The 23737-nt window shown below is 46.6% G+C and overlaps 1 protein-coding gene across 5 annotated transcripts in view; it reads right to left on the bottom strand.

The window, feature by feature from the left end:
• The window catches only part of SPATS2 (spermatogenesis associated serine rich 2), a 37987-nt gene extending 14680 nt beyond the window's left edge, over window positions 1-23307 (bottom strand). The window contains exons 1-4 of one of the 5 annotated variants that reach the window (XM_090055921.1): window positions 23087-23288; window positions 18914-19004; window positions 12822-13126; window positions 247-326 (exon numbers count right to left, since the gene is read on the bottom strand). In XM_090055921.1, the coding sequence (XP_089912047.1) occupies window positions 247-326; window positions 12822-12846 (105 nt within the window). In that variant the 5' untranslated portion in view covers window positions 12847-13126; window positions 18914-19004; window positions 23087-23288. Of the gene's footprint in view, window positions 1-246; window positions 327-12821; window positions 13127-14294; window positions 14389-18913; window positions 19005-23086 lie in introns of those variants that run through there. The other 4 variants (XM_090055919.1, XM_090055923.1, XM_090055918.1 and 1 more) reach the window with 4 other exon arrangements.
• Between the last annotated feature and the right edge of the window lie 430 nt (window positions 23308-23737).

The raw sequence follows: 23737 nt of genomic DNA, 5'->3' as shown, positions 1-23737 counted from the left end.
CATGCTGCAACCTGCAGAAGCTGCTCTCTAGTGGATGCAGAAACCCTGGCAGCTCTTTGGATACGCGCTCTGAAGCCAGGACAATGCAGCTTGACTGGCGTGAAGTGCCGTCAAATGCAAACTGGCAGTCAGTTCCCACACACTGTGTATTTCCATGCAGCTCTCAGCAAGCAGCCAAAAGCTGAATTTTCACCTGTTCTTCAGCTGAGAGTGACAAGTAAAAGAAAAGCCAGTGGCCACACTTGCCTTCTCCTTCATGTTTTCAAAGGTTCCTCCCTGGGCCATCACAGTGTTGGACTGCACGTCAAAGACGAACCCTGATGGATCTGCAAAGACAGGGGAAGGCCGTGTTGTGAATGAGGGAGGAAACGTTTGGCATAACCCGACGTCTGCCTGGAGCAGTCACTTTGTGGTGGAACGCAGAACTTTGGCTGCTACTGAGAGCAGCTCTGACACCCCAGACACCCAGCTAGCTGATGATCTGCCCCTGGACTGACTGATCGGGAACAAGAAAACTTCCTCAGGCGACAACGAACACATGCTTGCAATCAGTTGGCATCCATCAACTTTGGGAGCATTTTAAGAGAGGAGCTTATTTGGATACCCCTTCCCCATCTTCAAGAACAGTGCTGCCACGGAAAGCCTGGGCACAGGCGGATGATCAGGGGCTGCCCCCGGCCTTGTCCCAGGTGCAAAATTATCTGTTTACTTAAAAAGGGCGGGGAAGGGTTTTATTATGCTTGAGAGAGATCAAACCCCCAAGGTGCCTGTGCCTTTAACTGAATGACACCTTGTGTTGGAGCCTTGAACTGGTGGCTGAAATTCTGATTCATTCCTCAGCTCTGGGCCAATTCAAACAAAGAAAAAGAGCATTGTGGAGGCAGCAGCAAGCTGGCAAACTGAGCAGCCACTCCGGTTGGGGTGACCCGCTAATTAAAGAGCATCTGAGCAGCCCGATGTAGTGCTTGTGTTCCCATACTAATCTTAGGAGAATGCAGGATCCACCAAGAACCCCGGCACCACGGCCCTCGCTGGTACTGAGTGCATCTTTACCCACCTGGAAAAACACAGACTTAAAGACAGCATGCTGAGAACCACCCGCTGGCTCCTGTTAAGTGTCACCAGCACCTCTGGGGAAGCTCTTCTTTCCCATCTCCCCTCAGCCATGAGTATCCTGAAAACATTTTGGTAGCTCTACACAAGGCAGACAGGGGCTATGTTTCTTCTCTCTTGTCCAGTCATGGGAACAAACTTTTCTAGGGGGGCTTCCACATCTTACCCTGGCTACCAGAGTCCTACCCTTTGGACACAGTCCCAAATTGAAATTGCAGTGATGGACTCCAGCGTTAAAAAGGTGACTCATTTCTAACTAGGAAAGGGCTTGATTTTACTGGAAAACTCAGAGGCAGGCAATTAAAAGACTGTCTCGTCTTCCCCAGGTTCAATTCCCAGCAAGGACGACATCAGTCTGCAGAGGCCTGCTGCTTCACCTGCACAGCCTTACAAAGGACTGTGACTGGCATGACCTGGCATCAGTCCCAGGCACAGGCTTGGCATCGAGTTTCCTAGGGATGATGGCCAGGCAGTGCATCAGCCCATTTTGTTTGGATACAGGGTGTTTCAGGGCTGCTCTGTGTCGTGTTTGGTCTGGGAGAGGATATAACCCTCTCAAAACCCACGGGGTGACAGCATTAGCAGAGCTCTTCTGGATTATTTCTACACAAACTACTCCCCACAGAGGCAATGTTTTCACCCCAAGCCCCGATGCTGTTACACCCCCAGGAACTTTCTTGCAGCAGACTTTGCAAGAGGAAATTTGCCGATTCACGGTTCGATGTTCGGAGCCCTACAGGGATCAAGCCAGAGCAAGCAGCTGTGGGGCTGCCCACCTCTTTGAAACCTTGTGAATGCACTCCTACAGCTGCCCCCCAGCTGGCTTTGTGGGCTGCACCTTAGGGGCAGCCCACTAGAAGAGCTAGGCTGACGGGTTTTGGTTCAGCTGATACTCCATGCTGCTAATTCAAGCTCCTTTGCTCGCGCTGGACATACCGCTGCCTTCAGCAGTTCCCAGACACCAATGCAGCGTTTATACCGAGATGCCTCCAAATTCTGTGATAGCACCAGAGCTTGATGGAAAAGTCAGCCTCTGACTAAGGCTACCTACGAACAGTTAAATCCTACCCAATTTCTTCCCGTTCCAGCCGACCCTCCCTAGATTCAGATCTCACAAATCCAAGAGCCACTGAACTTCCTAACCCAGGGGTGGGCAATTATTTTGGATGGAGGCCCACTTACTGAGTTTTGGCAAGCCATTGAGGGCTGCATGACAGGCAGCTAGGGGGCAGATATCAGGAGGCGCTACTTCACGGTCAGGGCAGCTAGGATCTGGAACCAACTTCCAAGAGAAGTGGTGCTGGCCCTTACCCTGGGGGTCTTTAAGAGGAGGCTGGATGAACACCTTGCTGGGGTCATTTGACCCCAGTAATCTTTCCTGCCATGGCAGGGGGTTGGACTAGATGATCCACTCAGGTCCCTTCCAACCCTAGAAACTATGAAACTAAGATAAATAATAATTTTCTATATTTTTTAGGGGCCCCGTGGGCCAGATAGAATGGCCTGGCGGGCTGCACCCAGCCCGTGGGCCACATTTTGCCTGCCCATGCCCTAACCACTTCACCTTTCCAAAGGTCTCACAGCTCCTCCCGTTAGTGTCTCCAATTCCCATTCGAGTTCCTTCTTTGCAAAGGGCTCGCCAAAGAGCACAGGTGCAGCACAGGGAGACCTAGGCTCTGCTGTCATCCCCCCTCTCATGTGGGGTTGCAATGCAGTGAAAAGTCAGCATGTCGCCTAGGTTCATCTCACGAGATTCCAGCTCCTGCTCAGATGAAACTTTTCTTGTGCTTGTATCCGTATTGCATCCTGGCCCGCTTCCCTAGAGGCAACGTACTACAATGGAGCCATTGGAAAGCCTTCAGTTCCATGCTTTTATGAGGCTGCTTGGTAGGATATACCTTAACATGGTATTTTAAAAATAAAACAATCACAGCCACTGCACTGAAGGTGTGTGACAGTCTCCCCAGGGCGTGCCCCCAAGGCAGCTCCAGTGGCCATCCCTTCCAGCACACACCACATGCAGTCACAGACACCGTGCCATTTATCATGGCTCATCCAGGGTTCAAACAAACCCTGCTCAGACACCAAGACAGGGCCAGAGTGCACAGTGTTTCCTATTTTCAAATCGGATCCAATTTGGTTCCTGGCTCGCTCTTCTCTCTCTTTGCACAGGTTGCAGTACAGGGGTTCTCAGTTGAAACCACACTCCTGAAACTGTGATCAGCTGCAACACAACAGGCACGACCAGGCTTCGTGACCCACTGAAAGCATCTCTCAGACTGCTTGGTGCTTTTAACACTCCATGAGCAGTAGCGCTGCAAAAATACAGGGGAAATCTTTGATAAACAGGGCAGCATTTATGCAAGTGGTGGATCCTTCCAGACAAAAGTCTCTCCAGCAAAAGACAGAAGGCTTCTTGTCTCCATCAGCAGTGTTTCAGAGTGCAGTTGCGTGGGGATATAAAAGAAATGGCAGTTCCAACAGTAAAAACAAGGGCCTGAGAGCGCCTCAGCTGCTCTCCCAGTTAGCAGATGAACTTTAAGAACGAAATATAACCTTACTTCGTGCACGAGGCACAGAGATCTTCAGGCTTCACCCAGCTCCTAATTAATGGAGTGGGCCACAGCACAGGGCCAGAGTTTAAGCCCACGTATGGCTCAGCAGGTAATGCGGTAATTGTTTACTGGAGCTGCTCCCTCAACCTACAAGAGCCAAATTCCTATTTGTCCGAGAGGAGGAAGAGGGCAAACAGTTCCTTCCTCTTCCTGCTACTGCCTGTCCTGAGGATACAACCCAGCCCAAAACACTGTGCTCAAGGGATCTGCGTGTAGCCCCCTCTCTCAAGCACTGCTTAAGATGGGAGGTTTGGCCAAGTGCCTGGGCATGACATCTACTGCACAGCTGCTAAGGCAGCACATCGGACATCGGTGTGTCGTGTCCCCTCCCCGCCAGCACAGCCCTCGCTGCAACAGTTTAAAGCTTTCTCATCTGACCCAAGGACCATGGACATACGGCCAACAGTGAACAACAATAACATCTGGGAAAGTGGAAGCTCGTCAGCCCACAAATTAACGGGCTCACACCCTCCATACAGTACGTTGCATTTTTTTTGTGCCATGCCCCATCTGCCATTGCAGCAGAGGGAGCACCCTTGAGAGCTCACTAAGTAATTAATGCATTTACCGTGTTACAAGATGACTACAAATAGGAGCTTCTTCGGGGACAACTGGTGTTAGGAAGGAAGAGAGGTTGCAGCCTGCAATCCCCGCTTCTGGCTGCTAAACAGGCTACGATGCAGTGTCAAAGGTGCTTCCCAGTCCAGGTCTAAACATCACACCTGCACCAAAGGGTATCAACCCAAAGTTGCTTGCCTGACTCATAAAAGTGGCATTCTTCTCCCATTAAGCCAACAGAGCCGATATGGCTATGGGAGATCGACTGTGTTTGATCCCGTTCTTCCTATCATTTCTAGAATGAGCCAAATCATAAGCCTGCTATCTCCATAAGCCAGGAGAACACAGGTAGATTTTCAGCCTGCAAAGAGTTTGTGGCACCGGCAGCCAGAAAAGATCATTATCCCTGGAGTCCCTGCGAGTAATAAACCCCACCCCTAAAATGAACCATGTAATTTGACAATCCCTTTTCCTGACTCGTCTCTGCTTGAAAGCGCATCCATTGTGAAAGAAGAAAATGCCAGCTCCTAGACTAATATCAGCCTGTAAAATGACTCAGTATCAATAATAAAGGAGAATCCTCTTCATCTCCAGAGTCCTGGGAATTATTCACAAGCAAGTTCTGATGGATTTTTTTTAGCTGATCACAAAATTCCAGCCACTCCATCCAGGGCAATAAAACTCTATGCAGAAGTTAGACAGTCCTTAAGAAAAAAAGGCCTGGGTGAGAGGGGAAAATCCACAAGAACATCACCACCACCACGCCAGCTACCAGACCAGGACAAAGTCCATTTAAATTAAATTTACCTGATCAAAACGGGTTTCTGGAGACTGAAATCTCTTCCCCAAGACAGACAATACGACTTCAGTAACAGGAAGTAGCCAGGAAATTTTGACCGTGGTATTTTTGTTGGCTAATGCAAGATGCTGCTTGATGTTACATCCAATTCAAGCGGGTTCCAAATACGACATGCTCCGTCTGGTCTCCAGGGTGGGATGAACGCGCTCGATCCAGCTATTCCTTCGCTCAAGATCAGGGTCCTGTCCTACGCATATGGTGATGGCCCATCGGCCTCGCGTCACAGTTTGCCTGTTCACAGGGCTCAAAAGGGCCTAACGAGAGCAGCCTAACGTTTTCGGTTAAGCAGGTGCGGAGCAACGTGACTTGGTTTCTGCTGCCGGATCCAGACCAACGGGCAAGTCCTCGTCCTCCCTGGGCCGAGCAAACGGCCGACTTCGGGGAATTATGTTGCACGAACGCTCGGAATTCCACCCAATAACGCGTCAGTTAAACTGTGAAACATTTATAGCCTCTGCGGCTTTTCAGGTCAGTGGTAACTGCTTTTACTCTCCCAGGGATGCCACGCGCAACCTGAGCTAGTATCAAATAAAAAGCTATTTAAGAATTTTTCTGCAGGCTAAGAGGAGTTTGAATTTGCTGTAATAACAAGCATCTTCCGCTGCTCCCCTGTAGCAGGGATCATTAAAAGTCTCCGGTGGATACTGCAAGGAAGGCCAGACCTGAATGATCACTACAGGCATGGTGCGGCGAATAACATTGGTGAATAAGGGGGGAGAAAGGGGAAAGGCAGGGAAAGGAGAATTTCCTGCGTGCCAGCTGCTCCAGGGGAACCATTTCACGTGTCCGCTACTAGCTCGCTGTAAGGAGCTGGACTGTTTCAGCTCCGCGGGGGCACAGGGCAGGTACTCCAGTTTAGCATCTCCTTGCTAAACGGGAGTGGACACACCAAACAATTACCATGGGGCAGCTGACCTATGCGAAGTTCCACCCTCCGTCCCCTCCACTGTTAAGGTCCCGTTAACACCAAAACTGGAATAAATGGTAGACCTGCCTCAAAAAATTCACGCTTTACCAAAACGGCGGTAATAAAATACCCCCCACAAGCCAAGCTGTCATGTAACCAAGGGCTCTTCATCTGCAGATATGGCAAGGCAAAGGCTTCTGCAGGATTCTTGGCTCTTATGCAGTACAGTATACCCCTCTTCGTGGGCCAAGAGGAAGGATCTCTGCCACATGACCAGCTTTTTGCACTCTGAAGAAACCCCAAGCAGCCTGTATAAAACCATAGCCCTCTCTGAAAGCCCTGGACCTCCCATCTGGTCAGGCAAAGAAACTAGGGCTCAGGACCTCCGTCTATGGTTGAGGAAGTCATTTTTAATGCCCAAAGACACTGTTGTGATCTCACTGCACTGTCGAACAGCAAAAAGGGTGGCAGCTGCACACAGGTTTCTGCAGATCAGTGGTTCTCAACCTTCCTTCTTGGACTCAAGACCTCCCTCACCGGACTCGAGGCCCCCTCCATAACTCTTGCAGATTGAGTGGCACCCAGTTTCAAAGATGAATTTATATAATACACTACTTACCTCCTCTCATGAGGGCTAGGCAGTGGAGGTGGGGACTCATCCAGGCAGGGACAAGCATGAGCTTATCCGTTTAGCTTATCCGTTTAGCTTAATCTCCGCACAACTCGCTGCACCTTTCAAAGGGTCTGGCACCCCTGGTTCTAGACGAGTACATCACTTCCTTGAATGCCGTTCTCCAAACATTTTAGAAATGGTCAGGTATGGCATGGCCTCTAAAGTCAGGCAGAGACTTGGCATTTGCAGGTTATCAGCTCTTCACATTTTTAATTAAAAAGCTCTTACTGTGGCACTGGTAGTCTGCAAAGTCATTGCAACTGTCTGCTGGGGCTCCTGGAGTGCTGCCCACAGGGAGGAGGTTAAATGTGCCTGGTGTAGGAGCTCAACATAAATGGGGCAGCTGTTTGAGGGCACTGGAAAATGGTCTGTTTGCTTTTATATTCGTCAGCAGGCCTATCCTGTTTACGGACATGTTTACCCGGAGCTTGGGAAAAGCTTGGAAAAAGACAGTAAAAAAAAAAAGTCCTTTAAAGAAATCCCAGTTTGGCTCCAATCATCTAGGTCTGAAGAAGCAGGGGACAGGACTTTTGTGCCATAAATGCTCAGCTGCTTCAGACAGTTGAGGCCTGCCCACATGCACGAAGAAATCACGCCTCTAAAACCAAACATTTCAAACCTGCTTGTGAATACAATGCTTCTGTGTGCACGGCGTTTCGCTTTCCAGGAGACAGATGGAAACACTTCCAAAACATCTCTGTTGACTCATCCAGTTGGAAGCTCCCAATCTGCTTTTGCAGTGGCTAACTCTCTGCAGCTTACCCTGGACAGAGTCACAGCTGGCAGTATAACCTGAGCCCTGCCTATCGCTTTCAATGAGGAAGTAACGCAGCAAGAAAAGCTAGAAACCCTGTTGCGTTCCCCTGGCTGATGGGTAAGAAATAACCCTTTAGGATCACTGAAACTGCAGATTTTTTACTCTACTCTGTACAATTCCCATATGCACATGCAAAAGAGATGACAACTTAAATTAAACTTGTGCCTTTTCAGAAAGTGGCTTTTATAAGGAAAAGATCATTGACACTAAACAAAGAGCTGGGTTATAGTCTAAAAAGACCCATAGTACTTTCTTCCTTTGTCTGCCTGCTTCATACAGCACCCCTTCATGCACAATCCAATAATTTTGCTAAAAAGCCACACATGTATACTTAGCAACTACAATACCCCCCCCCAAATCCTCTCTGCCTTGTATGTTGGGCACCAAACCTACCAGCAAAGTTCTGAGCTACAAAACCTACTGTCCCCATCAGAGGCAGAAGACTGCTGAATCAACCTGTTCACCATTACAGGTTCGTAGAGCTGGCAATTGCAAAAATTGTTTTGACCACAACTAAGGTCCAGAAGAGAAAAAAAATAATGGTGGGGGGTACCAACAAAAATAATGGTGGGAGGCACATTAAGAGCGTTTCTTGGATAAATGCATTGGAACAGCAGCTCTGGTGACAAACCTGTCTCTAGCATTCCTGCTCTGTGTTTCCACCCGATGAGAAACTACAGGACAGAACACTTTAGCAAGGGCAGACTGAAAAAGGAAAGGGAAAGAAGGACCTTGGCATTAAATAATAATCATGAAAAAAAATCTATTACTTCAGACCGCAGTGAATCAGCAGAACCACCTAACTATTCAAAATATTTACCCAGACAGTTAACGCCACTGAAAGCGTTTTTCCTCTGAATCCTAAGCAGTTCCAGAGGGAATAAATTAGTCACAAGTTGAACTGAAACATTCAGTATAAGCCAAAGATGGTCCTACATCTGGACCCAAGAAGTTACACTGCAAATGGAGATGGATGATATGACTGGGCAAGAGGCTGGACTGGTTTCTTTGCAGCATGCATCTTTCAGTAAAAGAAGCTCTAAATAATTCAGCAATATTCCAGGAGTACAAAGTGCCTCTCTGCCTGCACTTTGCATGCATGCTTTCACAAGATTTTTAAAATAGCCCTTTGGATAGTTTGGGTGATTCCTCTGCTCTGTGGAGCTTCAATGAAAGAAACAGGTGGGTGTCTGATTTGGTTTCAAAACTGCTGCATTATTAAAAATAGTTATAGATCCTATTACAAGCTTTTCAACAGTCCTCGCTGAAACTCTATTAGAAAACTAAGGATGGGGGTGTGGGGTTGGAGGAAAAAGGAACTCCTAAGCATGGCAGAGCATAAAAATATCCCTTTCCTGACCAGGGTTTTTATAAAGGAGTTGAAATCTCTGTTGACTCGGATAATATTACAAGCAAACAATAAAACAGAGTATGACGAAGCTTCAGTTGGGACTCAAACAGGACACGATAGGCTCAAGCAGGTCATCATCTTAACTTAGTGCAAAGAGGTGAGGGTGGCCATCCTCAATACCCCGAACAATACAGAACCATGAGGCTTTTATCCCTGCCCATTTATGTTCAAGATTCTTCAATCCCCTGTGGGTTCCCCATGCAAGCACCTACCTGTGAACCTAGCCACAGCCCCTTATCTAGGGTGCAGGGTTCCCATCAGGCCACAAACCTGCAGCTCCCTGAAGTTCCCCATAGGTAACCACTTTCCTTCCCCTCTGCAACGTGCCCCTGTAGTTTTCCCACCATACAGCTAAGAGTCAATGTGTACAAGCACAAAAAGATTATGCTGGATTCAAATTCTAATTCAAAGGAAGAGGTGAACTCAGCTATCCTAAGCTACTCTCTGTTTATGTATTTGATACCTCTCCACTCCCGACAGCCGTGCGGGGATCAAAGCAGAAGAAACTGCTTTGGGACCCAGGACAGGATTGCATGATGTGGAGACAATTAGGTGCAAAACTAAACCAGATGGCCATTTGCATGTGTCAGCGGTGTGTGAAAGGAAAGCACCATATGCATGTTCAGGCTATGCAGGTTCCATGTTGCGCAACAGGCACGTCATATGTGGGATACAAGAATCTAGAAAAGACACGATATTTTAGCTCTGCTTAATGAGCTGGATCTAACCAGCAGGTTAAAAAAAATGTTGTGTGTACAACCAAAAATTCCTTCATTCTGTTCATAGCTAGTCTAGTTCTAGGTGGCTGTACACACTATGCTCGACTGCTACACTCTGGGTGGGTCTACATGTGCATTTACTGGGCAGTAACTTACTGTGCAGTAACCAGGTTTAGACCAGTGTCTATACGTACAGGTGTTAAAGTGCTGGAATGCTGCACGTGGATTGATTTGGAACTAAAGCTAGTCCCAGGTCAGTCCACACACACTGAGCAGTAAGGAATCTATATGTGTGCTACTGCACAGTAACTAATCAGGCATAAATTTTATAACTGCATGACACAGGTATTAAATTTATGATCAAGTCGGCATAAGTCGCTATATTTCAGCACAGTACAGATGTGTGTGTGTGTGTGTATTGCCTGTATTGCTCAGTAATTTCCAATTACTGCACAGTAATTTCAGTTACTGCGCAGTAAATGTGCACGTGTAGACGTGACCTCTCAGTAGCTTGCCCAAACCGCTGGAAAGCCTTTTTGTCTGGGATCTATAAGGAAGCAGGCGAACTGGGGGTTTCAATTGGTTTGCCCCCTGCCACCATCCTCTGCCCTGTCAAACAAGCCATACTCATGATTTAAACCTTAGAGGGCTTGGTCCGTTTGAAGTTAAGGAAGAAAAGAATGCCCTGATATTTGAGAAGCAATGAGCGTGTGGCGTAAGTATTGATTTGAGACTGGAGGAGCTTGCCATCAGGAACAAACAGAACTAAACCTACTGCATGGAGAAAGTTTAGCTAAGGACCGAGGCCAGTACGAGGAGTCCAGATGAAATGTGGATGGAGCATGTGTATAAATGTTTGCAGGATCAGGATGTTCATTAAACAGGTGTCAGCCTCAAGCAATAGGAGACCAGAACCAGAGGGTATTTTAACAGCCAAGGATAAATTGGCCACGGTAGATTTTTTTGTTGTTGTGCAGGTATATTTCAGACAGAGAAAGCAAGCTCATTTTTCTCAGTAAAGATGTTCTGGCTCCAATACTCTGAAATAAGAAGCTCAAAAGGAAGAACAGTAGTCATCGACTCTTCCAAGAGTACCAAACAATGGTACAAAAATTTGATCTTTAGGCTTTTATTAGTGAGTATTGCTCTCTTCATACAAAAACATCAGCTCATCCCTAATCAATTTTAGCATTTTCACAAATCAGACTGATTTTCCCCACATACTTGTTAGTCATTTATTTCTCAGTTGACCTTTGTTTTCCTGGATACAAACAAATCTTGCTGCAGAGATACAAACACATGCAGTTACAAAATGGCAAGGGAGCTCATAATGGTGAATGAGATGTCACTCACCACCATCATCTATTCAATCGTGCCACTAATTTCCAGATATTACAGTGGAGCTTACTATGCCATCACAATTAAGGCAGTATTAGCATCTTCCTGGACTTCCAAAGTAATACTGGAACTACCATTTGGCCTGCAATAGTTTATCAGGCTTTATATGATAAGCACTCCTGGCACTGCAGTTTAGTTGCTGGGAACAAATAATGCCCAGCCAACTTTAAAATCTAGGATGATGCTTGATATATGAAGCTAAGTCTGAGGGCCAAATTGTGGTGTTTGAGTACCACAGACAGAGAGCAAGCCTTTTCCTTAAAGCGGCCTACATTCTACAAGTATAATAGGCTCACTTTTTTATTGCACTTTTGGATCTCAGCTCAGAGACATCATATTTCAACTGGCCTCTGGTTGGAATCCAGTGCAGAGTGGTGGTGACCAAAACCCTGACATCTGTTCAGTGGGCAACATGAAACTATTTGGTGGTTTCATGCCGATTCCTAGTAGGTAGCTACTAGCAACCAAAACCGGGGACCTCTTGTTTAGAGTTTCAGCACACCACACAATTTGCACGGCATTTTGAATAACAAGACCAGAAAACACCACTTAGGCAATAACTCCTAACCCTTAAGTACTGGTACAGCAGCTAGTGATCCTTGGGAGGTCCAGACGAAGCACCATACAACTGAGAAGGAGGGCACTGCCATGGAGAGGGGACTTCAGCTGATATCCTGAATCTTGGACAAAGTGTGGTATTGTGGTTTAACTATATATGCAGGAAGTGGTAAAAAAAAAATAAATATATATATATATATTGAAAAGCCATGGTCAAACAAAAGCACTGTGCCTGGGTTGAAAGTCTTCCCCTACTATTGTTATTTGAAACTTAAAGCCCTGATCCTGCCATCCAAGACACGGAGGCCGACTCTTGCCTCTGCTTGAAGCTCTGCTTTCAATGAGTGTTACGCAGGCCCACGCCTGCCTGTGCAAGCTGTAAATATAAGAAATGAAGGAAAAAGGCTCTCTCTAGGGTTTCAGGCCATTTCCCTTGTGTATCTAACAGCACACAGTGTCTAGTTGGTTTCAGAGCAAGCAGAAGACACTGAAAAAAATTGAAAAGAGAGCATTGAAAAAAATATTGACCAACTTAAAAAAAAAAACCCAGCCCGCAAATTGGCAGGGAGATCTGGGGGAAGGCTGACTGCCAGACACGAATGTTAACCCTTTTCTTAAAGAAAGAAAGGATTGGATTTCAAGCAGCTGGTATCCCTTTAACTCTGAGAAACTGTTATGTGCACACCACAGTGAGTCTCCACGACTATTTTAGTTGCTTGTAAAGATTGTGCAAACGCGTCATGCTGCTTCAGGTGGAAATAAGCTTGCTTCTCATTATGCAAGTGAATAGGAACATCCAACCAAACAGTGATTGGTCTAAACGCTTCATTAAGTTCACTATGTGGTCTGGACATTGCTTCAAACTCAAACTGGCAAGAGGAAGAGAACGTTGCATTGGTGTTAATTATATCCCAGCAAAAGAGCGTCAATATTGCAGACCCAAAACAATCGGACAAACTCTCTGGCGTTATTTCCAAGCACTGCAATATTTACAGCACATTGGCTCTGCTCTGCCTGGAGTCTGATGCCGTCAGGGACGTGAACTACCTGGAGCCCATGAAGTGCTGCCCCACTGCATTGTCATACTTGAGCGAATTTGGGGAGAACAATTCTCTATTTTCCTAACTGGTGGCTTCACAATCAATACTTATATGTATTGCCTCTGAGCAAGTCACATTTCACATGGATCTTACCTTTCTGATTCTGTTTCCTGGCCATCCCAGCGTGTTTGCTTTTTATGTCCGGTTAGAAAAAAGCAGTCCTTGCCCTTGAATAATGCGGCTGGCAGCTGCAATTCACACGTTGTCTTGTATCAAAGCAGGAAGTGGCAAATATCTGTTTTGGGATGGCAAAATCCCAGCTGTGAGGGCAAATGGGGTCTAGAGTTGTCAGAAATTCCGCTGACAAGACAGCAAAGCACTATCGCTCCTTCCTCTCAAAAGCAACTTCTTGTCAGGAAGCCTGACTGCAGCAGTTTGGACTGTCCTTTCAACACAATCTGAAAGGAAAAAGAAAAGAAAAGAAAGTGGAAATGAGTTAGAAAACTCCTGCTGTATTAGCCATGTGGGTATACAGGAACTCACCCAGGTCACCAAACTCTTTCCTCTCTCATGCTTTGGAAAAATAAAATTTGTGTTTCTTTAAAAAGGCACTGAAAAACAGTCAGTCAGGGGTTGGGTTTCCCCCTCAACACAGATTTTCCATTTTAGTTCTTGTACTCCAAGGAAGGCAGGGGCTGTTCTGTCTCAGCTTTTCATAGGTATTTTTTTAGCTGACCTCCACATACATGTGACGTTCCTGCACTAATTAGCAGAAGCAATATAACAACATACATGTGGAGAGCAATTTAAACATCCGTATGTACAGCTGAGAAAGAAAACGCCTGCTGTTTTTGCCGTGTCAGGCATAACAACAGGTGAAACCAAGAACAGGATGCAAAATAAGAGAACAATAGTGACCTCTCTGCTAGAAAAAAATAGCCATTGGAGCTGTGCCAAACTGGCCTTCTCTGTAAAGCATTAAAGCCACATTCAGAATAAAACGTAGGACCATGGACACAGTTATTTCAATATATAGATTGGGTGTTTTTTGGTTTGTTTTTTTTACAAAAAATATTGATTCCCAACCAACAAAAACCAATGGTATGAACGGTCTGAAGGGCACTTGGGATTCCTGCTAGAACCAGCACGCTCTAGAATGACACTGAAATTGCTGTTTCATCATTTAGAAAGAGAACTGTATGGCTCAAGTATATCGGAAAATTAGGAGCGAACAGTAACTCTCCTCATCAGGAATGGATTCTAGAGGCATTCCCAGGGTATACATTACAAGCGTAGGGAATGCAGCAATACTAACGTGATACAAGAAACTACTAACACCAGCCAGAAGTACAATTCCCACAACACAGGCGCTCCCACCAATGTATTCTGATAGTTATAAATGGAGGGTTTGCCACAATGAAAACAGTCCCAACTGAAGTATGCAAGTGTTCAAAATATTGTTAGATCTAATCACGTAACTCAAACACGAAACATGAGCTCCAGGAAAGCAGGAGAGAGAAGCTGCACAAATCTAGCATACTCACTGCGAGCTGCAAACTGCAAACACAGGCACTCTTCACCTGTAAACTGAGTGCTTGGATGACTAGCCCATGCATAAGCTCGTACCCTGATCAGCCTTTGGAATGAAATCGTTCCTCTGTTCACGCTTAGTACCCGGAGGCGTGCACTCCCCAAAACTGTAGCATCTTAAAACTTTTCACAACACGAGCGAGATCCTTGCAACAGCCGGGACACAGAGTGAGGGCTCGAACCTTTGACACCCAGATAGCGCTGAACACCGCCTCCGTTTTCTCCTGCCATCAGCACCTTCAGGAAACCCGCTGCACCAGGGGACAGTGCAGCTGCTCAGAGAGCAGATGTGCTTTGGATCGCCTGATGACATGCAAGTTTCATGTCCCCTCCCTCCTGCCTGTGTGCTGCCTGCGTGTAAGCAGGAAGTACACAGGACATAAGCCCAGGATCTTGCTGCTACAAATACTCGAGCAGAATTCTCCTAGGTTTCGAAACAATGTCTTTTCTGGAGACGACCAGCTCAGGAGGAGGAGGAATATGCCACGTGCACCCACCTGCAGTCAAAACTAGACAGCTAACATTTATTTTGTAGGCTCCTTCAAGAACAGAGCTGTAAATGAACAAGCCTCCTCTCTCTAAAAGGTAAATGCTGACACAAAACACGAGCAAAAACTTCCTGTGATCCAGGAAGCCTGTGAAAAATATAAGGTTGGTTTTAAACAAACAAATACAATGCTTTCCCCAATTAAATTTGTTTGGATTTTTAACAGCCTAGATTTTTTAAATGTACTTTAGGTTGTGGGGAGTTTGCAGGTGATAATTCATGGACAGAAAATAATTAAAAGGCACATCTCATTTAGACCAAAATTTAGCCACAATACATTAAAAAAAAACCCCAAAAAGCCTGTGGAACCTGGCTCTTCTCGAGCTCCTTTGATCAGAGCATTTCAAAGTATGAGATAAATTTTATCCATGTTACAAGTGAGAGTAAGTATAGAAATTAGGTCTCAGAAAAAACACACAGGCTTTTATCAGCAACGAGAAATTGTTTTCTGCCAAGCAATGGTTAAGCCTCGCTATTGTACATAAATGATTTCCCAGTAACAGAGCTAAGATGCATCCAATAACACATCTGGTGGCCAACACAGACTGTTTGAAGATGGAATCAATACTGCTTCACCAAATGAAATTGTCAGGGGAAGGCGTGGGCTGGACAGTCTGAGACAACCTTGGCCTACGTTCAGATTCGGTTTCACAAAATTGTGTGACCTCCTTAACCAGAAGCCTTGCAAGGAACTGATCAGACTGAAAACTCTGCAACATGGTTGTTCGACACAAGGGTCAGATGTGTCTGCATAACTATACTGTTTTTTTGGGGTTTTTTAATGCTTTTTTTTCCCCTTAAAAATTGAGCGGGAAACACCTCCTTAAATTCCAGGATAAGTAAAGTACCCATGGGCTAACAAATTAAAAATGAATTAAAAAACCTGCAGAAAAGCAAGCCCCCTTTTGGATAAAGAGAGTGCAATGTCTTCTATAATGCATTATGCATTCTATAAACACCAGAGAGAAATATTCATTTATCAGGGTTTAAATAATTCCATTATTAAATTTAAACCTACAACTTAAACAGGACCCCCTCCCCCCTTCCCACACACACTCCTTTTTTCTGGCCCTGCTGTACCAATTAAATAAATCCCAGAGCTGCGCAGTCACCTAGCTGATGGTATAAAATAGCATGTTAAAAAAAAAACATATAGCTTGAACATGAATGTTTTCCAAATGTAATACAATGAACAGAAAGATATTTTCAAGTTACTACAAAAAAGGGAATAAAGGAAGGACTGACTTAAAAACTTGACCCATAATGCTAAGGATATTCTGACAAAATAATGATGTCCAGATTTAATTTTTCACTCCATTTCTAGAAGTAATTATTTTATCTACTGTTTTCGGAGGGGTGGGGGGCAACTAGTGAAAGTTTTGCTTGGGTGCCCTGTGAAAGTTGCTTCTCCTGCTGAAATCCTGAGTCCTGGAAAATAAACCTGCTACTTAACATTTTTATCATTTTGATTCTGGGATTTCACATAAGTTGTGGAGCGGCTTTCTTCCCCCTTGAGCTTAAATATTGCACATGTGGCTCAGCAGCACCTGGCTAATTGGGTTTTGAGTAACGCAGTCCCTTACCAAGCTATTTTAATCCTGTTGATCAAGCATGTGCGATCCCACACGCACTACAATGTGCCTGCAAAAAGAAAAATCTCTCAATTGGCGGTTTATGATCGTTCTTGCATCCTCAATTCTAGGGTTCCTAGAATGAGCAGAGGGTGCAGAGCCCCAAGACGTGTTTGGCCAGCCTGACTTGTCCCACTCTCCATCCAGCACCAAATGAAGGCTCAATTAAAATATCATGTTTTAAACATGCCCCATATTAACCTACAGATTCGTAGAGTCTCATAACCATGTAGAAGCACAAGGTTTTGCCTCTGTGGTAAGTACAAAACACCAAGACTGGTAAAGACTACTCAGACCCTCAAACAGTCCCCACCTCTGGGTGCAGGGGCAAGTCCTCTCGTACAGCCCTCCACGGAAGCTCTGGGTATGAGGCCTTTCAGCCAAGCTGAAGTCTTGATGTTACCTGCTTTTTAAGCAGGTGCTAATAAGCCATGGCAGAGCAGAAGAAACAAGACACCCAGAGTCATTAAAGCTCGATACAAGCCCCATTCACCCTGTTTGGAGACTACGACAGCTTTAAACTTTGTTCGTTGTCTAGCAAGCCCAAGCAGTTCTATCACGCACAAAACTGAATAGGCCCCACATCTGGATAACAGCAGGCTGGGTTCAGCATCTTCAGTCAGCGAAGAACAGAACATGCCACACAATGGTAAGAGCTGGAAGAAAACCAGGCTTGCATGTGATTTTTGAATCTATAAATCAGTTTTCAGAAGCTCCTTTCAGAGAACAATGGAACATTTAATACCCAGTGCTCTATATCACACCTGCACTCTGGCCTCCTTGGTTTTCTGAGCACAGGTCTGGAAAAAAAAAAGTCTACCATTAATGACCCCAGCAGAATCTATTTGCATAAAGCAGCTTCTTTTCCTAGCTCAGACTAATCCTTTGATGCAACTGGGAAAAGCAGAGTAAAATCATATTGTACAAAAGAATCGTTTTAGTCCTTAAGAAACGTTAATTGCCTACTATCACATTCAAACCTTCTTTCAGGATTTCCCCATCATGCTCTAACAGGTTAATTATTTTGTACAAGAATGAAATGAATATTTAACTACAGAGATAATTAGCTGTCTATATTCTCCTTAAATCTACACCTTTATTGTTCTTCAAGTGAATGCAGCATGCAGAGCACGATCCAAGACATTAGATATTCTGAAGCGTGTACCTCTTACAGTCTAATTTTATATGGAACTGCAACTTGAAGCAGCAAAAATAAACACTTCAGAACACAGACTATTCCTGCACCTTGCAGGAATATTGTTTATAACAAGCACCCCATAAGCTGTACATGCATGAACATGTATGTATGCAGTACCGAGCAGTAAAAAAATAAAAAAAAAGAGACCACCACTGCATTTCCCCACCAATAGGCTGTATTAGAGAATGCCAAGTTATACTGTGTTCCCCATGCCTAACTGTAATGAACCCATCCAAGGAGTTCAAAACCATCCCTCTAAGCTTTTCAGTATTTACACAAAAGCTGAAGCCGAGTAAATAAGCACAGACCTGGAAGCACCAGCCCCTGGAGACCTAACCCCAGCTCAGCCCCTGAAGTGACACGTGACAGCCAGCAAGACCCTTCATGTCCTTGCGCCTCCTGCAAAGCAGGGATAATATGGACCCGTTGTAAAGATCAGTGATTATAAAGAGAAGTGCCTGCACAGAGCAGCAGTATTTGCTGTCAGCTATTCATATGTAGGGCAGTAAAATGCTCCCTTCCGCCATTTGGTCCACACTGGTGAAGTGAGCATACAGGTCTTCCACACTAGCAGCCAGTCTCGGACAGGTCTGCCTCCAGCCCAGCTTGGCTGGAAGAATAATTTGGCCAAATCAGAGATACACCAACAGATGCTGTACATGAAACGGACAGACAGGGAAGTCAGTCAAGAAGAGAGACAGGGAAGCTGAGTAAAAGGAGAGAAGAACGTAAGCTCCTAACTTGCACGGAGGGAGAGATTGTTTCTTAGCATTTCTCGCAGACAGCCGTGATGCTCTAGGCACACATTGGCCTGTAGCTGTGTGCAACCTCAGGCAAGTCTTCCGGGCCACATCTAGGGAAACAGCTACCACCATAAGCTCTATCCAAATTTCCACTCTCCTACGGCAAATGTCCCCTAATGCTTTGCCTTTTACAAAACTCAAACCTCTGTGAAAACATCAAGCTTCACAAACAGCCCCTCCACACAGCATAGGTAATAATGAATAGGAGGTTTCGACTGCACAAGTTTCTTTCTACATGTAGGCATGCTATTTAAGGCAAAAATGATCACTTCTGGATATCCTCCTGGATTTGAAAGACAAAAGAGAAAAAGATTTCCATTTGAAGGCGACTTGCAAATACATTTGTGTTCGTATGTTAAGAAAATGAACTTTTGCCCGATTGGGCCTTTTAAAATATAGTATTTAAAGAAAGACCTCAACTTTTGAAAATGAATAAAAAAAGAAGAGGTAAGGAAAAGACATAATGATGGACTTACGGAGGGGGTGGGTGGGTGGGTCTCGGGAGAGGTAGCTGTAGTGTCTCACATCTAAGTTGAAGGGGTGAAGATAGTGAATGTTTAAGCTCTCCTTAAGGTAAAGAGAAATTAATAGAAAATATAAAACAGCAAGTACTCCCAGTAGAAATCTCCCCCCTTCACTTGTTCAGCTTTCACAGTCTTGGCTGTCATGACATCACCTTAATAGAATGAGAGTTGAATTACTGAATGTCTATTATTAATATAATTATTGAAGGTCTATTATTGCATGTCCCTAAATAAACAAGACTTGAACTTCTAAATTGTAGGGAGGGGGAGAATCCACTGAACAGTTTAAAATAAAAAGGTCACTTATATACTTTATATAGGAGTAAAAGGTCACAAGTCTCTGCCCCACCCTCCTTGCCTGGCAGGTTCCCACTCCAACATCTCCCTCTGCCTGAAGCCCTTTGCCTGAAGCCCAGGAGCCCTGTTTGCTCAGGGCTTGCAGAACAGCTCTGCAAAATCATAAAATATTTAAAGAAATCTTGAAGAGTAAACGACAGTAAAAAAAAACCCCACACACGCTAGTCCATTCCCCTTGAAACAAGGCTTGGGCTGCAAACCGATAACTACAGCGACTCAAGCAGATGCTAGCACTGCAATACATTGCTGATGCACAAGAAATTAGCTGAAAGCCTTCTGCATTACCTCTCTGTAGCTGGGGTTTCAAAGTCAGAGTTAGGGATGCGCATTTTTACTAGTCTAGAAAATAAAAATAAATTAAATGTGATGGCTTTCAAATGGCACGAATACAAGAGAGGACAAGAAGCTATTATTGCCACAAATGCTATTTAATCATCATAAATACTATGCAAGTAATTTGTGCAGTAATTCATGCCTAACTCTTTATACTGGCAAAGTTGCCTGAAACAAGGCATTGGTATGAATGAGCCGTGCGTGTCAATCGTCTCCTCCCCATGCATAACCAGTAGTTTCTGCTGAACTAGAGCAAAAAGCCAGGATTCAGGTATACAAGCAGAACTGAAAGAAGAGCGACCACAGTCCTTTACTTCCACAAATTCTGAAACAAACCCCTGGGGACCTTACGCTGCTGCAGGGGCCCCTTCTTCTCACTCCCACCCCTACTATCTGGCTGAAAAGTGTCCATCCCAACTGAAATGTGGACAAAACAGAAGTGTCAGCAAAAGAGGTCCACCTTGATTTTCTTGTTTTGAAATGCAAGTTAAAGTGGGGAGGTTTGAGCTTTGCCAGAAAACACGTTTCAGCAAAGTCGGTATTTTCAGGTGAGAATTTCAAACAAGTATCAAACTTTTCATTGAAATTTGCAGCTGAAAAATGTAATGTTCCCTGACTACCACTTGAAGTTACTAAGGCCTCTGTTAAGACCTGCATCAGCAAATGTCCAGTAGTTACTCCCCCACACCCAGATGTCCAATATTAACTATACTACCAAAGATAGTTCAGTAGGAAACCAAAAAAGCACCGAAGCTGAACTGTTTGCCTTTTAATCTACTTGGTGTGAAGAGAACCAAGCTCCAGGCCTAGTAATCTTTCCTATGGGACCTGTTCCTACACTGGACCTTTAAGAGGTGAAAAAGTGCAATATTAGCTCCAGTAATCAGGTATTAAAGAACCAAAACACAACAAAAAGGCCCCTTACTTCACCTACAAAAGGGCTGCCTCTCATTGCTGCACTAGACTTCGCTTCTCCTACCCGTCTACTCCTAAATTTAAAAAAATAAATCCGACTGTACGGGGGACTGTCTCTAGTTCAGGCCGCCAACTGATGCTTGAAAAATATTTCCTTAACGTCACTGGTGTTTAAGAGTCAAATATCACAACAGAGCATGCAGCCTTGTCTCAGTTTATTGTGAAGATAGTTTAACGGCCTATGCCAAGGCTGATGCTACAGATGAATAAACGTCTAGCATCATAATACATTTCCCCAGGCAGGGCTTTGTAGTGACGTTCTTCTTTAAAGAAAAAGCAGGTGATGTCCACAACAGCATAAAATCTCTAGATATACAATGACGCGTGTCTCACCTCCAAGGACAAGAAGAAAAGTTAAGAAAAATAACATGCAATCCTAGCATCTTCTTTACACCGCATTGCACCTGCTTGGAACGCAACGACTAAACATGCTAGGATATTAATATTCAGAAAGAAATGAGGCAGAACTTTTCATTTTCATAGTCTTAGTTCACTAACTTTGCACACTTTTTAAAAATCCTTATTAACAGCCAGGCCAAAAGAAAGAGACATTAGTCACCGATGCCAAAATTAACATGCGATGCGAGGCAGCCAGCTCATTGTAAAAACATTTAAAGGAGCTTTTAATAACTGCATAAGCAAGTCGGCTTATTAGCGAGCACTGCTGCCAGTCACAGGAGATCACAACTGCAATCCAAGTAGCTTAGTGCCATGTGATTATCTGATATTCAGGAACCAGAGAGCAGAGGTCCCCAAGCCACTCGTGAGCAGCTTGATGCCCGCTAAACTTTTCTGACATGACTGACAGGCACAGGAAACTCTGTTCTCCACTAACAGAGAAATGGAGAGGATAAGCTCAGGGTTGCTTGCAACATGTGACTTGCTCGCTACGATGGACCAAAGGTGGCTACGAAGGAAAAAAATGTGCAAAAGTAAGAAGACGCACGTGTACAGCCTGATGCCAGATGCATGCACGGCACTGCCAGAACAGGTGTGTGATACATTCCCAGAGGAAAAACCCCGAAAGACTTACAGATGTTCTGCTTACTTACTGTCTCGGCTTTCCTCCTGTTTACCACTAAAAGAAGGATCGCAGAAGGTCCCTGATCCGGCTGCCTGGCCTGGTTTGGACCTTGTCCCTGACATTTGCAAATAGCTAATTATTTAAAAGAAAGGGAAACAGAGCCCTGTGAAGGGGTCATCTCCCACCAGGAAGGGGAAGAGCTGACTCTTCTTTATCTCTGCATATCTACAAGCCTTCAAGATAGCAACAGCAGCAGCCTAGCAGAGGAGGGGGTGCGAGCAAGCACTTGGGGAGCAGTTCCTTCCACTTCACTTGGAAACAGGGCAAATCACAGTCCTTCAATACAAGACTTGCAGAACAAAGCCTCTTTCTTCACATGCTACCACCCCTGAGGACCCGTCCGCGTGGACCTCCCGGTCCACACCAGCTCTTCAAGCAGGTCTGTTCATTTTGCGCCCAGAGGGGCTAGTTCAGGTCACTCTGGAAGTGAATGAATCTATGTGGCAAACAGGAGCAGGGTGCAAGACACAAGCTAAGCCCGCAGGGGGTTCGGGCAAAACGGCTCCCACACTGGCCCAGGCGATTTCTCAGCAGACTCCTGTAGACAAACCCCTCTGAGAACAAGCAGGGGGAGGGCCAAGCTAGGACCAGCTGCTGGACTCGGCCCCACTGCTGGGGCATCTAGGCCAGGTTCATACCCCTGCCCCTTTCCTTGGAGCAAATCCTGGCTAAACCCTGCTGTGTTTAAGTTGTGTCCGTCCCCCTCCTCACAGTCCTGCCTGCTTCCTGCTTCCACCATGCCCATATTCCTGCTGCCTCATGCCCACTTGCTCATTCTTTGTATTACAGTAGCACCTAGAGGCCCCGACTGGGACTGGGGCTCGGCCTGAGGGAATTACACAAACCCACCCCGGACCAGACAGCACAGGGAGAAGAGCCTGCAAAGGCAGGGGGCAGGGAGGGGTGGGGGGAGATGCAGGCATAGCTTGGGGTGGAAGCAGGAGGCACCGGCCACGCTGGGAGCCCACTCGCCCATCAAACCCCGGCTTTCCACACCCCCCCCACCCTGGGCACGGAGCCCCTGAGCCACCCCCCGCTCAGTGCCCCCTGTGCCACAGCTCTCAGCCAGACCCTTCGCCCCGGGGCCCTGCCCCAGCCCCACGCCGCTGTCCCTGTTACCCCAATACCCCCCCTCCCGGCACCACCTCCCTGCCCCCACTTACCTGCTGCCCCTGCCAGCCACGCCTCCTGCCCCTCCCCCATAAACCCTGCCCCCATTCCCCACTGTCCCCTCCCCACCACCACCCCCCAAACCCCCGCAACCCCCCTCCCCGCCCCTGCCCCGCCCCCCACTGCCCCAACCCCCAAGGCCCCCATGACTCCCATTCCCGGCCCCTCCCACCACCACCTCAACCCCGCGCTCCCCGCGGACTCACCGGGGGGGACGGCCCCAGGCCCCCCTTCCGCCGCGCGCCCCGCGGCCGGGCCGAGCCCCCCCTCACCTCAGGCCGCCCCGATGCTCCGGGAGGGGGCGGGGGCCCGGGCCAGGCCTGAACCCCCGAGCGCTACCAGCCAATGGGGTGCGAAGGCCCCGCCGGGCCGAGACGAGGCAGCCAATGGGGGGCGGGAGACCCGCAGCCCCGCGCGAGGACACCGCTGCCAACTGCTGGGAGGGCCCCGAGGCCTCGCCGCCAATGAGAAGCGCCGACTGGGCCTCCCCGGCCAATAGGAGCGGGTAAGGCGCGAGGCAACTCTACAGCCAATGGGCGAGCGGAGCACGCCGGCCAATGAGGGCGCGAGGGCTCGCCCAGCCAAGGGGTGTGGCCAGAGGCTGGCAGAGAACCAATCACGCAGCGCCTTGGGCCCGAGGTGGGCGGGGCGGGGGAGCCGAACGGAGACGGAAATTGCCGAGAGCAGCTCGTGGGGAGGCGGAAATAGCCGAGTCTCTTCCGGAAAGTGCCGAAGCTCCAGCTGCCCCTGGAGGGTTGGCGCCCCGTGGCGGCGGCCTCACCCGTGCGGGCACGTGCAGGCATCCACTGTCACGCGTGCACACACGCGTGCGTGTTCTGCAGCCCACACACACATGC

The sequence above is a fragment of the Crocodylus siamensis genome, chromosome 6, assembly GCF_052110815.1.
Source record: "Crocodylus siamensis isolate JL-2025a chromosome 6, ASM5211081v1, whole genome shotgun sequence".
Taxonomy (NCBI): domain Eukaryota; kingdom Metazoa; phylum Chordata; order Crocodylia; family Crocodylidae; genus Crocodylus; species Crocodylus siamensis.
This window is presented reverse-complemented; position numbering and strand designations above follow the sequence as displayed.